Source organism: Mastomys coucha, unplaced genomic scaffold (genome assembly GCF_008632895.1).
Source record: "Mastomys coucha isolate ucsf_1 unplaced genomic scaffold, UCSF_Mcou_1 pScaffold16, whole genome shotgun sequence".
Lineage (NCBI taxonomy): Eukaryota > Metazoa > Chordata > Mammalia > Rodentia > Muridae > Mastomys > Mastomys coucha.
The window spans coordinates 63,973,665-63,986,511 of record NW_022196898.1 but is presented as its reverse complement, the minus strand read 5'-3'; the positions used below and the strand labels follow the sequence as shown (position 1 = coordinate 63,986,511).

The window sequence follows — 12,847 nt, the reverse complement described above, 5'->3', positions numbered from 1 at the left end:
CACATATATATATATATATATATATATATATTTTACTTTTCTGCAAAGTAAATGCTAAGGAAAAAAAGGAAAAGAAAACCCCAAATTAAAGCAGTCTCAGTTGTTCACAGTTTTCAGATTTCCTTCATCTGTTTTTCTATTTAATGGATCATATTGATGCTCTCAAGATCAACTCAGGCTTTGATAATGGCCCAATGGCTGTGAGGCTCAGGTGATGGTTAAGCCAGAAGTGGCTTATAGAAAGAATTGCCAGGATAGATGAAGTTTAGATGATGCTCAAGCATGAGGCTGAGCTAAATTTGTGTTTGGATGTCTCTGCACCATGGTTGGCTATAACATTAGTCTTCTTTAATGGAAGGCTAGAGAGACTCATGACTTTGTTTTCAGCACCAATAATCAGTTAGATGCTTTTGTGTTTAGGTTTTATGTTACCCCTGAATGAAGAGCAGCTTTGTGCTCACTAGTTTTGCAGAGTAATGTATGATGTGGTCAGATGATCATGACAGATATGACTTTGGGCTGTCGCTTTCCGGGGTAGCAAGGGGTGTGCATGTGTGCATTTCCTCGTTTTCTCTAAGGTAAGTATGAAAATGCCACATGTCCTCTTATCTCCCTCAGGAAATATTTAGTTCAATGAATATGAATAAGAGTGAATGAATGCATGCAAGAATGAATGATGAAGCAAACTAAGAGTTAAGCCAAAAGTTGGGACCTGTAACTGCAAGAGTTAAAGTAGTTTTGCATATTGTTCCGGTGACTGGGCTACTCAAATGTCTATTTTGTTTGTCTAAAGCACACCTGGTTAGTGAATGTGATGAAGGAAGAGAGATGTACCTGGAGCCACCTTTCACTCTGTCAGTCAACAGGACAGAAAACAGTGACCATAAACAGGCAGAAAGAATTTGAAATTAGTTCTTGCTACTGAGAAAGAAGGCATTAATCTGCTTGAGTCAACAAAAGGTTAATCCTAAAATATTATAGATAATTTTCTTGATGAATGCCAAGGTTCTTTATTTTATTTAAGCATGTAAATACAGATATTTACTTATCATCTATTTTTTACCAGGTGCTAAGGTGACATAGATGAACGTTAAATATATAGATTTAATACTGCAATGGAGACAGTAGCCAAGAACCAAAATAAACATACCAGGATATAATTTCATATTGTAATTAAGTCCAGTGCAAAGGATGGGAGTCCTGTTGTAGCTCGAAGTGGGGTTAGAGACCTCTGTGAGAGCCATGATCTTTGACCTGAGATCAGTCTACAGAGACATCCCACGTAGAGGTGAGAAGGAGGCACAAATACCAGCAAAGACAGAGGTTCCAGGGGAGAGCCAGATGTGAGTCAGATGTGAGGTCCTGGGGAGAGCCAGATGTGAGCTGCCCTAGGGAAGGCCATTGTGCCTGGGCACAGTGAGTGAACCAGGAGGCAGGGAGCTAAAAGGCAGGTGAGGCCATCCATTCCAGGGCTGTGGTCCTGGTGAGGATTTCAACTTTACTTTGAGGACAATCGGAAGTCAGTGAAGAGATGTGCTTTTAAAATCACTCCAGTGAAGAAAACTTTTAAGACTGGCTAGGAAAAGGAGTGCCACTAGAATTGTTTGTGGAGACCCTAAGAGGGAGAAATAGGGACGCAAGTGGGAGGAGCCTGAGGGATGCTGGGAGTTGTATTTTTTACCTGTGATGCCAGAAGACTAGATAATTGTTGCTATTGATTTTGGTGTAGGGAAAGATTCAGCCCCCACCAACCCCAGCTTGGGGGTCAAGCTGAAGCAGTCTTTGAACTCATTGTGTAGCTAAGGATAACCTTGGATTTTTGATTCTCCTGCTTCCAGTGTGATTGCAGGTGCGTCCTACCATGCCTAGCTTTCAAATTATTCTTAGGGGGCTTCGTTGTTGCGTTGTTGTTGCTGGTTGTTTTTTTTTTTTTTTATTTTTGCTTTTGTTTTTTTAAGATAAGATCTTGCTGTTTAGTCTAAGACGGCCTACAACTCATAGAAAACCTTCTGCCTCGACTTCCCGGGTACTGGGATTACAGGCACATGCCACCAGCCGAGCATGGTGTCCCCAGCCGAGAGCTGTAGCAATGAAGGCCCTCAGGCTCTGTTTTTGACTTCCTAATTTAGAAACTCAATGTGACGTTCAAATCTTTTTCTTAAGGAGCTGCCCAGACAGTACTGATGCACATTAAAGTCTAGGCAGAGGGTCTGCAGTGACGAGGGCCAGGGCTGGGGTTTGCGCTTGCTCAGGTTTCCCTCTAGAGACGGTAAAGGATAACTTTGCAAGGGGGTCGGGGAATAATGATAAGAAAAGAGTTGGGGAATAATGAAAGGAAACTCCAGGCATTGAGAGAAGAGAGCATTCAACGAAGTGGGTGGAGCTTTTGTCGGTGGAATGATGCTTGCAGAATGTTCCGTGGGTCTAGAGTAAGTAATCCAGACACACAGAGCTCACGGGAGGTTGTCAAGGAGCTGGTGGAGCAGGAGGGAGAAGAGTGACTGCTGATGAATAGGTTTCTTTTGGGTGTTATAAGAATGTTCTGGACTGAATAGCAGTAAGTTGTACAACATTATGCTCATGCTAAAAATCACTGGAAAGACGAAGAAGGGCAAGTCTTTAGTGATGTCTTATTTTTAAGGGAGAATCAAAGACACTGTGGTAGCTGAGGGACCATATGGAGGCAAGCAAGTTTTGGATGATTGGCCCTTTTTATTTTTATTTTTTTTATTTTTTGGTTTTTCGAGACAGTGTTTCTCTGTGTAGCTCTGGCTGTCCTGGAACTCACTCTATAGACCAGGCTGGCCTCAAACTCGGAAATCCACCTGCCTCTGCCTCCCAAGTGCTGGGATTAAAGGCGTGCGCCACCACCTCCTGGCGATTGGCCCTTTTTAAAAGATCACAGAGGCCTGGAAATGTTGAACTTTTATTGGGAAGGAAAGCAATATGGAAACAAGAGAACCCGAGACCTTGAGCAGAGCAGTCAGAGCAGGAAGGGACATTTTTAAGAGAGCCTGGTGTCTCCCCAAACTTCCAAAGTCCCTTTTATTTTATAAGAGAGAGAGAAAACCAACCTTCCTGGCATGGACTCTTCCACGCAGGTCATGCTGCGCAGGCATCCTGGTGGTTTCCAGGGGCATGTGTTCTGTTTATAAGCAACTTTCGTGTTTGATGTTCTGAGGTGCTGCTGCTGATCCATCAGGAGGGCTGGCTTCTTTAATGGGAGACAACTCTGCTCCTGTGGAGTAAAAATCTTTCCGTTTCTTAGTAACCTTTCGAATCTCATCCTAGTCAGGTCCTTCAATCTCACTTCTTGAAGGACTCAGCGTGGCTACTTTTCCAGTCTCTTGAGAATTTTTCCATCAATAGCTTAGTCTTAGTTTTCTAATTTATTTCCTATTTATCTACCTAATGTGCGGTTTAAAGGCTGTATGTCTGCCTCCCCACCCCATCTTGCTTGATTTTGGAGACAGAAAGCCTTTAACAAGAGTTGACACAGTAGATGCATGGGTCAACCTTCGTTGGCATTTGTGTGTGTGTGTGTGTGTGTTTGATTTGGCCTTCACTGCTTTATTTACTTTCATGCAGCTTTGCACAAGCCAGATGCCCCCAATAAGCCCTCTCTCTTGCCCAGTCTGGGGACAGGATTGGGACATGCTGTTTCCATGCTGCTCTGTGCAGGGAGGCATCTCAGTCCCCGGTACAGTAGGCTCCCAAGGCTTGTCACCTGTCTCAGGCTGGAGGGCGGGCTTGATATTTGTTTCCTTTATTCCATTTCAGTTTGCAAACTTCTGTCTTTTTAGCTCACTCCAGTTTACAAACTACTGCCCGCAGTAACAGCATTGTGTCCCATCCCTGTCCATGCCATGTTAACTCCTCCCCAGCTCTGTATGTCTGCAGATTTGACCGTCAGGTCACCATGGCCTGCTTATTAGTCATTGGTGGGTGTGGGGCTGTGAGAGTAGAAGGGATGTTGTGTGGATCTCAACATTCTCTGCAGGAGCACCTTGGGCTTATACACTTGTTCAAAAAGTGTCTAGGGATGGAGATAGACTTGAGGTAGAAAGGACCCCCAGGTCTTGGAATTATGTTTTCTCCTCCTTTTAAATACAAAGTAGATCTCTCTCTCTCTCTCTCTCTCTCTCTCTCTCTCTCTCTCTCTCTCTCTCTCTCTGTGTGTGTGTGTGTGTGTGCTTACGTGAGTATGTGCATACTGCTGTATATGAGCATGCACGTAGAGGCCAGGGGACAACCTTGGGTACCCTTCCTCAGGTACCATCCATTTTTTTTTTCTTTTTTGATTTTTTTTTGAAACAGAGTTTCTCTGTCCTGAAATTCACTCTGTAGACCCTGCTGGTCTTGAACTCATAGAGATCTGTCTGACTCTGACATTCAGGTGCTGGGATTAAAGGCATGTGCCACTACTGCCTGGCACCATCTCCTTTTTTGTTTTTAAAGTAGGGACTCTCAGTTGCAAAGGAGGCTAGGGCAGCTGGTTAGCAAGCCCCAAGGATGCCAGCTCTCTTGCCTAGGGCTGGGCGAAAAGCAAAGCAAAGCAAAGGAAAAACAAACAAACAAAACAAAGAAACCAAACTAATACGGATTCTAGGAATCCAGCACTTTCTCCTTTCCCAGCCCTCAAAGTAGTTTAATTTTATATTTTTAAATTTGAAGCAGTTAAAGCAGTAGCTTGAAATCTAGGTTTACCAAGAGAATCCAGAGTCAGTGAATCTGGAAGAGAAAAACATTTTGCTTTTATTTTCATCCATCTTGAAGTTTCTGAGGTCAGATTCAAGGACAAATGTTGGAACTTAGCTTGAGTAGTCAGCAATGTAGCTGCCGTAATAGAAATCACTGCATGTTGCTATCACATTACTCTTATATCTTAAGATATTATCTATATTTACACCTTCTTGAAAATTAAAGCACTTACCAAACATGGCCCAGGGTGGGTGTGGCCCTCACCTAATGTCTATGTCACCCTCCAAGCAGAACCATTGTTCATTGAAACAGTTGGCGAATGACTTTATGGATAGACCATCTTAATATCTACACCATTTCTTAAATGAATGTAACCTGTTCTCTGTGGGCTGAGAATGAAGTCACTCATTCAAGTCAAATAGCTTTGACCATAGCAGGAAGTCTGTATCCAAAAATCAAGCCTACAATTCATTTCTTGGCGCAGCAGAACTATCAACTCTCAGCTTAGCTACAATGGAGGTAAAATCCTTTGGTGATGTGAGGGTCATTGAAATACAGCCTTATTACAATGAAACCCAATGTCTAAAAATTGTTCTTATTTTGGGCTTGTACCACAGTAAGAGCCAAGATTTTAAACTCTACAAAATACAAAACGAACCAAAAGACTTTATATATTCATGTTCATTTAAGAAAATACTAGTAGTGATGTATTATTTTTAAGTATAGAGCTAATATGTTTGGAGTTATTTAAAATTTATATTGAGAAAAATGTATTTTCACTATTGCTGTAGACGAGCACTTACATAAGACTGTTAAAGTGATTGTTGTTTTATATCAAAACAAGGCACGTGTCACTAAAAAAAACAAAAACAAAAAAAAAAGGATAAGGTAAATATAATAATTCTTTTTATTCCCAAGACTTATCTTAAATGCACTAAGGATGATCCAGTTAATGAATATCTTATTTTTATTATTGCTTTAAAACAGTCTCCTATTTTTCAGGCTGACCTCAAATCCATTATGAAATAATAAATGACTTTAAACTTCAAAAAAAAAAAAAAGAAAAAAAAATTAAAGCACTTACCAAACATGGCCCAGGGTGGGTGTGGCCCAGGGAGTTCATGCATGCCAGATGAGCACACTCCCACTGCCCACCCCGTCAGCAAATAAAAAGCACACATCAAGGTATTACAAAGTCTGTTTTTATATTTTGGTTAACTTTCCTTTAAATTCAATCAAGTTCCCTTTTTGTTAATTTTACATATTTTTTCTTATGTATCCTTATATATTGAACAACAGTTTAATACATAATGGGTCTGTAGACATCAGATCACAATGGGTCCAGGTGGGGGTGGAGGTGAGGAGGTGGTGTTTGCAAAGATAATGAACTCTTACTGTAAAGAGACCTTTGTATGCAGAGGCATATGTATTCCTATAAACTAATATTTCATCTCAGATCTCAGGCTGTTTCAAGGTAGCTGGAAAGGGAACTGTTTTGTTTGGACGTGTGAATTCAGGTGTCACTTAAAAACAACATGGACAAAATCAATAGAGCCGTTCACACAGGCTAACATAGACATGTGACAGCCTAAGAGACATTGTTATAAGTTTCAGTAGATCACTGTTTTTATGTTATATTATCGGATACTGAAGCTCTGTGGTGAAGCATGTGATATTTGTTTTTGTTTTTTCTTTTTGTTTTAATTTGTGCCTTAGAAGCCACGGAACCTTGAAGCCAAGGTTCAAGCTCCGTGGGATAGTTGGTGATATAACATAACACTTGGTTTTCTGTTGATGATGTGTGAAAGGCAGGGTTCTTCTGGCATCCTCCCTGGATGCTGCCCTTGAGCCAACCTTGTTTGGGACGTTTGACTGTGCCAGGCTCAGCGCTTGACAGCTCTCTTTCTTGGGTCAGCAGTGGGGGCTCAGCTAAGGGACTGAGAAACTCGGGGTCAAGTTTCGTGCTGCGGACACTTTGGAGCATGGCTCCTGTTAAAGCTCCAGGACCAGTTAGTTCTTGCTTAGCTGACCCGAACTTGATACGTTAGTTTTAGGTTGCCTGAAACAGACCCGAGTTAAGCTGCTCTACAAAACAGTCTGGAGTCTTCAATTTTCAGTACAGTAGGTGTAAGTGTTATTTTTAACTAGAAACCTTGTTTTGAGCTGGAGAGGATGGCTCAGTGGTTAAGAAAATATGTTGTTCTTGTGGAAGACCCAAATTCAATCCCCAGCACACGGTGACAATTACCTGTAACACTCGCTTCAGGGGATGTCTCCGACCTCCTCAGGCGCGCGCGCGCGCACACACACACACGCATGCACACACACAAATAATAAATAATATTAAATAAATTTTCATTTTGGTTCCTAGTCTTTTTGAGAGCACTTTATACTACATTTAGAATGCTTATTAATCCTAGTAAACTGGGGATCGTTACTGCATTTTACTTATTTTCTTCTCCTTTGCAGTAGAGGTATGGTGTGCATGTGTTAAAATAACTACAAGGTTCTGTTGAGCTGCAGATGTTGCCCCACCCCCTACCCCTCTGGCTCCATACCTTTCCAGACTTGGGTTCACTGGTTCCTGACAGGAAGTTGCTCCCCTGCCAGAACCTTTATATAGTCATGAACACTTCACTTCATGAAATAGCCCAATAGACTGTTCTTAAGGGTCATCATGAATCAGGTGTTCTGAAACACACATGCCTGTGATTCCAGTTCTTCAGAAACAGAAGCAGGAGGATTGCTACAAGTTTGAGGCCAGCCTGATCTCCAGTGTCATTCCTGGTCCGCTTGGATTATATAACAAGATTGTGTCCATCCCTTTGCCCCCAGCGATAATAGTAGGCATAATATTTAAGTGTTTCTGCTGTGCCAAGCACTCCACGGGGGGACCTCACAGCATTTTTATGACATCTAACAACCAGTCCTATGGATGATAGCGACTGTCATTAACTTTATTTCACATACAAGGAAGTAAGATTCAGATAGGAAAAGTAACTCATTCAAGTTGGTACCCACGATGTGAAGGGTAGAGATCTGAATAAAGGCCCAGGCTCTTCTATCTGCCGTCAAGCCCAACCAGCACACCCGACTGTCTTGATATTCTATTATTTGGAAATCTGGATTCGTGTTTCTAATGCCATTTGTTTGTGCTCTTAGGGATGCATCTTTCGGAAACTGCACTTACAACCTCACCGTCCTTGACTGTTTACAAGGAATCCGAAAGGTAAGGGTGTCACTCTCGGGCCACAGCTGGGCAAGGCACACTTGTCAACACCTTTGCTTGTTGTTGGAAGGATCTAGAGTCAGTAAAGAGAGGGCTTTTCACCTCCTGGATAATTTATTTGTAAAATACAGTCAGCCTTCAGTTTCTGCCTTTTTTTAAAAAAAAAAATTAAAAATTTTATTTTTTTATCCTTTGAAAATTTCATGCATGTATAACATATGCTTTGGTCTTCACAGTCCGTTCGTTAGCCTTTTCCACTTTTGGTTCTTTATTCACACATCCAACCATCCTCAGACTGAAGACTTGGAAGTGGAGGAACTTTATTTCCTTTGTCTGCTGCTGTGGCCATGGCATGGCCTCATCCGTCATTTGTCTTTAGTTTCAAGCTAGCTCTCCATACCAGAGGGGCAAGAAGTTATCTCAGCCACTGTTGTCAGCGGCTGGCTGCACCCCAGACTGAACTGAATCATAAAGTCTGAGGCTGGGACCCTGTGGTCTGTGTTTGAACAATACCTTCCGGTGACTGACGCACTGTAAAGTTGGTTAATTAAGCATAGTTATTTAATTATGTATCTAATGGAAATGTTAAGCAACATTTGGCGTGGGTTTAATTTACAACCTGGGAAGCTCTACAGGGTGTACTGCGTATTCTGTAGAGGACCCAGAGGACACAGCTACATGGTGAACCTGCAGCTGGTGCCTATCAGTCAGAAATGTGTGCATGACGTCACCTGTTGAGCTAGGAGCAGTCGCAGTATTCTAGCGCAAAGTCTTGTTTTTCGATGTTACACAAAATGGGCTTTGCCCTGTTTGGGGGAAAATCAGTGCCAATAGTCTATTTAATGTGTGTGTTTATGTCTTTATAAGTTCATTCTTAGATTATTTTATTTAAAAGAATGTGTTTTTATGTGTGTGAGCGTTTTGCCTGCACATGTGTATTTTGCACAGTGTGGATGCAGTGACTAGAGAGGTTGGAAAGGCCATTGCAGTCCTGAGAAAGAGGGCTGTGGAGGGTGGTGAGCTATATTGTGCATGCTGGAAACCCAACCTGGGTCCTCTGCAAAAGCAGCAAATGCTCTTGACTGCTGAGCCATCTCTCCAGCCCCTTAAATTATTTTAACCTTTCAAAAACTTTAAAGTAGTTTTTAAAAAAAACAAACAAATTCAGAAACTAAGGATACATTTAACCCCATTTTTGCAGGCAGTATTGCTCAAATGCTCGACCACAAATAATAGTCTAGGAGTTTATGGGCAGGTTACCCAACATACAAGCCATTAATAAAACATTTAGGAAACATGCCAGAGGGAAGAGAGAGTTTATTGTCTTGGTTATTATTATTTTGCCTCTCCTTCCATCTGATAGAGAGGATGTTTCTTTTGTAATGCTCATAAAAGTCACACAGTTCCCCCGGATCATCTCTGCTCTCTATTATGGTTTCTGGCATCTCAATATAGAAATTTATGACATCCTTCCTGCCCTCCAGGAAAGGTGTGACTTTATTCATGAATAAAGGCTTTTTAAAGCAGAGTCCTTTCTCATGTTAGGGTGCCTTCAAGTACAGATGAGCTGTCTTTTTTTTTCATTAATTAATTTACTTAGTCGCTTTTCATTGCAAATAAGCCTCCCACCTCCTCCTGGCATCCCCTTTTAAGGATCCTTCCCCTTTTCCCTCCCTTTATCCTCAGCCAGTTCAAGGCCAGCTTAGGCTATGTGAGACTGCGTCCAAAGAAATGAATAATTTGAAGAGGCTAATTCTGTGGCCCTAGTCCCAGAGAATCTGATTTAATAGTTTTGAGATTGGACTCAGGAGGCTATTTTATGGGTAATCTTGGTGTCTCTGGTATAGAAGGTCCACGTTCCACATTTTGCAATGCACACTCACCTCCGTGCACCGCAGCCTGACTTACTGGCATCTTTTTCTATTTTTAATGACTTGATCATGTAACTTTTAAACGTACTGGTGGTTTTATGTTCTGCTGTCATGTAGATAGCTTCCTGGTTTATACAAAAAAAAAAAAAAAGACTTCTGTTTTCCTGAAAATATTAGGTGTTTAAGCTAGGTAATCTTAAAGAATTTTGTCACTGCTTAAGAAAAATTGCTGGGCCGTGGTGGTGCATGCCTTTAATCCCAGCACTTGGGGAGGCAGAGGCAGGTGGATTTCTGAGTTTGAGGCCAACCTGGTCTACAGAGTGAGTTCCAGGACAACCAGGGCTATACAGAGTAACCCTGTCTCGAACCAACACCCCCCCCCAAATGAAATGCTTCTATTGTTTAAAAAATCCATTCTTCCTTCTGAATTGTAAGAGCAGGTGGTATATATATCCATTTTATCCCAAATTACTGTTAGGAAACAAGTGTGAAAAAAGTAGAGATTTAGGAGTTTAATGAAAATGCTCCTTTGGTAAGAATTTCAGTCTGATAAAAGGAAGGCAAACTTTTCTAAGGAATGATTTTGCTCCCCTATGAGAAGTTTATCACTGTAATATATATTCTGTCCTAAGTCTAGTCCCCAAAAGGTTTTGGCTCTCACTCATCTAATATGTTCCATTTTATATATGTTACCAGTTTTGCATATAGAACTGGAATATAAATTGAAAAAGAATCACTTCTTGTGAGGCACATTTTCACATTACCCAGAATATTTAGTTTCAATGTTGTCAGTGTTATAAGTGTGATTCATAGGGATGCAGTAAGAAGCTGAGCCGAAGTCCGAAGCTTTTGCATGGAGGTTAGTCGGACCCTTTTGTGATCGGATATTCCAGAACTGATTAGTAGATTTTTACTCATGTCGTGTGCAAAAAACTAATTCAGTTTTACTTTTAGGGATTACAGCATGGATTTTTTGACTTTGAGACATTTGATGCGGATGAATATGAACATTATGAGGTTTGTACACTTAATTATTTTTTTTTGTAGAATATAATTTCATGTTAGATGTTTTTTTTTTAAAAAATCCAACAGTATTATCTGTTAAATAAAAACCATTTATCATTTTTTTAAAAAATAGTGCTCAGCATTGGTTATTATGGAGTTATCAAAATGTTGATTTAGGAAAGAGCCCTGTCTATCTATCTGTCTCTCTCTCATCTCCCTCCCTCTCTCTCTCTTTCTCTCTCTCTCTGTCTCCCTACCTCTCTCATCTACCTACCTACCAACCTACCTATATATTTATTCTCTTATCAAACTTTATTGACAGTCTCTTTGTACCTTTTGATAGGTAATTTTGAAATGTAGTTTGATAATGAAATTCTAAATAACTTTTACATTAAATATGAGGTTTTATTTAAGGCAAAATTAGGTTTTGGAATACTTTAATGACACGTTTGATTTTGACATACCGTTGCATGCACTCAGTTCTGAACGCTTGCTGCTCTTTTCCCCATGGCGCCCTAATGAGCCTTGCCTGCTCCGTGACGCAGCGTTAGGGGTGCCTGTCTACTCGGGTCCTGCTCCACTGCAGTGCTCAGGACCACTTTGGAGTGGGATGAGGAGAGGTCCAGAAGCAGTTTGTGTTTTCTGTGGGCCGAGGAGGACCGACATTGCATCTGATGGGTTTCTCCAGGGGAATCATCAAGTACTCTCTCTAGCATGTCAGGCGGTCTCCCCAGTTTGGGCTAGTATCCAGAGCATGTCTATTTGAATATCTTGCTTGTGTGTAAAATGTGCTCTGTGTTCATCTCTCATGAGTCCACTTGGTTTTCTGATCCATTCATCTGTGCTAATGGAGGGCATCCTACTGTTCACCCAGACTGGAGACTAGAATTTCCCCCTTTTACCTCTTACAGTCTTCGGAGTGTCATCTTCCTCTGGCTGGTGCCTGAGGGTGCATTATCTTATTTCGCTCTCTGACGTCACTTCCTTTACCCTGGGTCAGAACTCCTCACCCTGGACTGTTGTTACAGTAGCTTTCTACCTGAGAGTAGTCCCCTTTCTCAGTCTTCGCCCATCATCCTGGCTGGATGATCTTGAAACAGCACTCCCATCTTGTCTTGTTCTTAGCCCCAGCTGAGCTGAGTGTAACTTCGTACCCAACTCTCTGCGCTCTGCCAGGCTCCGGCTGCCTCTGGAGCCGCCCTGCCCGATTCTTCGCTGTACCCACCCCCGTTGCAGCTGTTCCCATTTGATCTGCCTGGTTTTTGAATGTCTTTGCTCTGGCTGGCTGAGCTTGCTTTGTGCAGGTCTCCATTTTTCTTATCTTCTCTCCTTCATTTCATGTTCGTACAGACTCTATGGAGACCAGATTTCTGCTCTGGAATCCCGTCTTCCGTGTTTCATGTTTTACAATTTATGCCTATTTTCCTTACATCAAAGCCATTTACATCTTTAATTTCCTTACTAGATACAAATTTTCTATTGGGGCATGGTTTAGAGGAAAAACATATTCTGTGTTCTTATATAGAAGTCTTTAAGTTCAGAAACCTCTATGTCTTCTAACGGTAATAAGTTTTAGTATAATTTTACAGACTATTTTTTAGAAGATGTATTTATTATTATATGTAAGTATGTGTAAGTAGCTGTCTTCAGACACACCAGAAGAGGGTGCCAGATCTCCTTATGGATGGTTGTGAGCCACCATGGGGTTGCTGGGATTTGAACTCCGGACCTTCAGGAAGAGCAGTCAGTGCTCTTAACCACTGAGCCATCTCTCCAGCCCCAGACTATTATTTAAACTCTTTCTTGTTTAAATTCTTTCTCTCTGTCTCCCTGTCTCTCCCCGCTCCCTCTTTCTCTCTGTGATTTTTAGTAGTAACAAAAGAACCCTTTCATTTTAGAAAGAAAAAAGAAAGAAAAGAAAGCAACCCCATAAACTAGAAACAGAAGGCAGTACATTTAAATAGACAAGACTGGTTTAAACATGTGTGTGTGTGTGTGTGTGTGTGTGTGTGTGAGTGTGTGTGTGAGTGTGTGTGTGTGT

At 41.4% G+C, this 12,847-nt stretch overlaps 1 protein-coding gene across 5 annotated transcripts in view; it reads left to right on the top strand.

The window, feature by feature from the left end:
• Positions 1–12,847, top strand: part of Cdc14a (cell division cycle 14A) — a 160,470-nt gene that overhangs the window by 67,674 nt on the left and 79,949 nt on the right. For all 5 annotated transcript variants that reach the window (XM_031375261.1, XM_031375260.1, XM_031375259.1 and 2 more), the window contains 2 exons: positions 7,864–7,930; positions 10,756–10,818. In XM_031375261.1, coding sequence (XP_031231121.1) covers positions 7,864–7,930; positions 10,756–10,818 — 130 coding nt within the window. The remainder of the gene's footprint in view (positions 1–7,863; positions 7,931–10,755; positions 10,819–12,847) is intronic.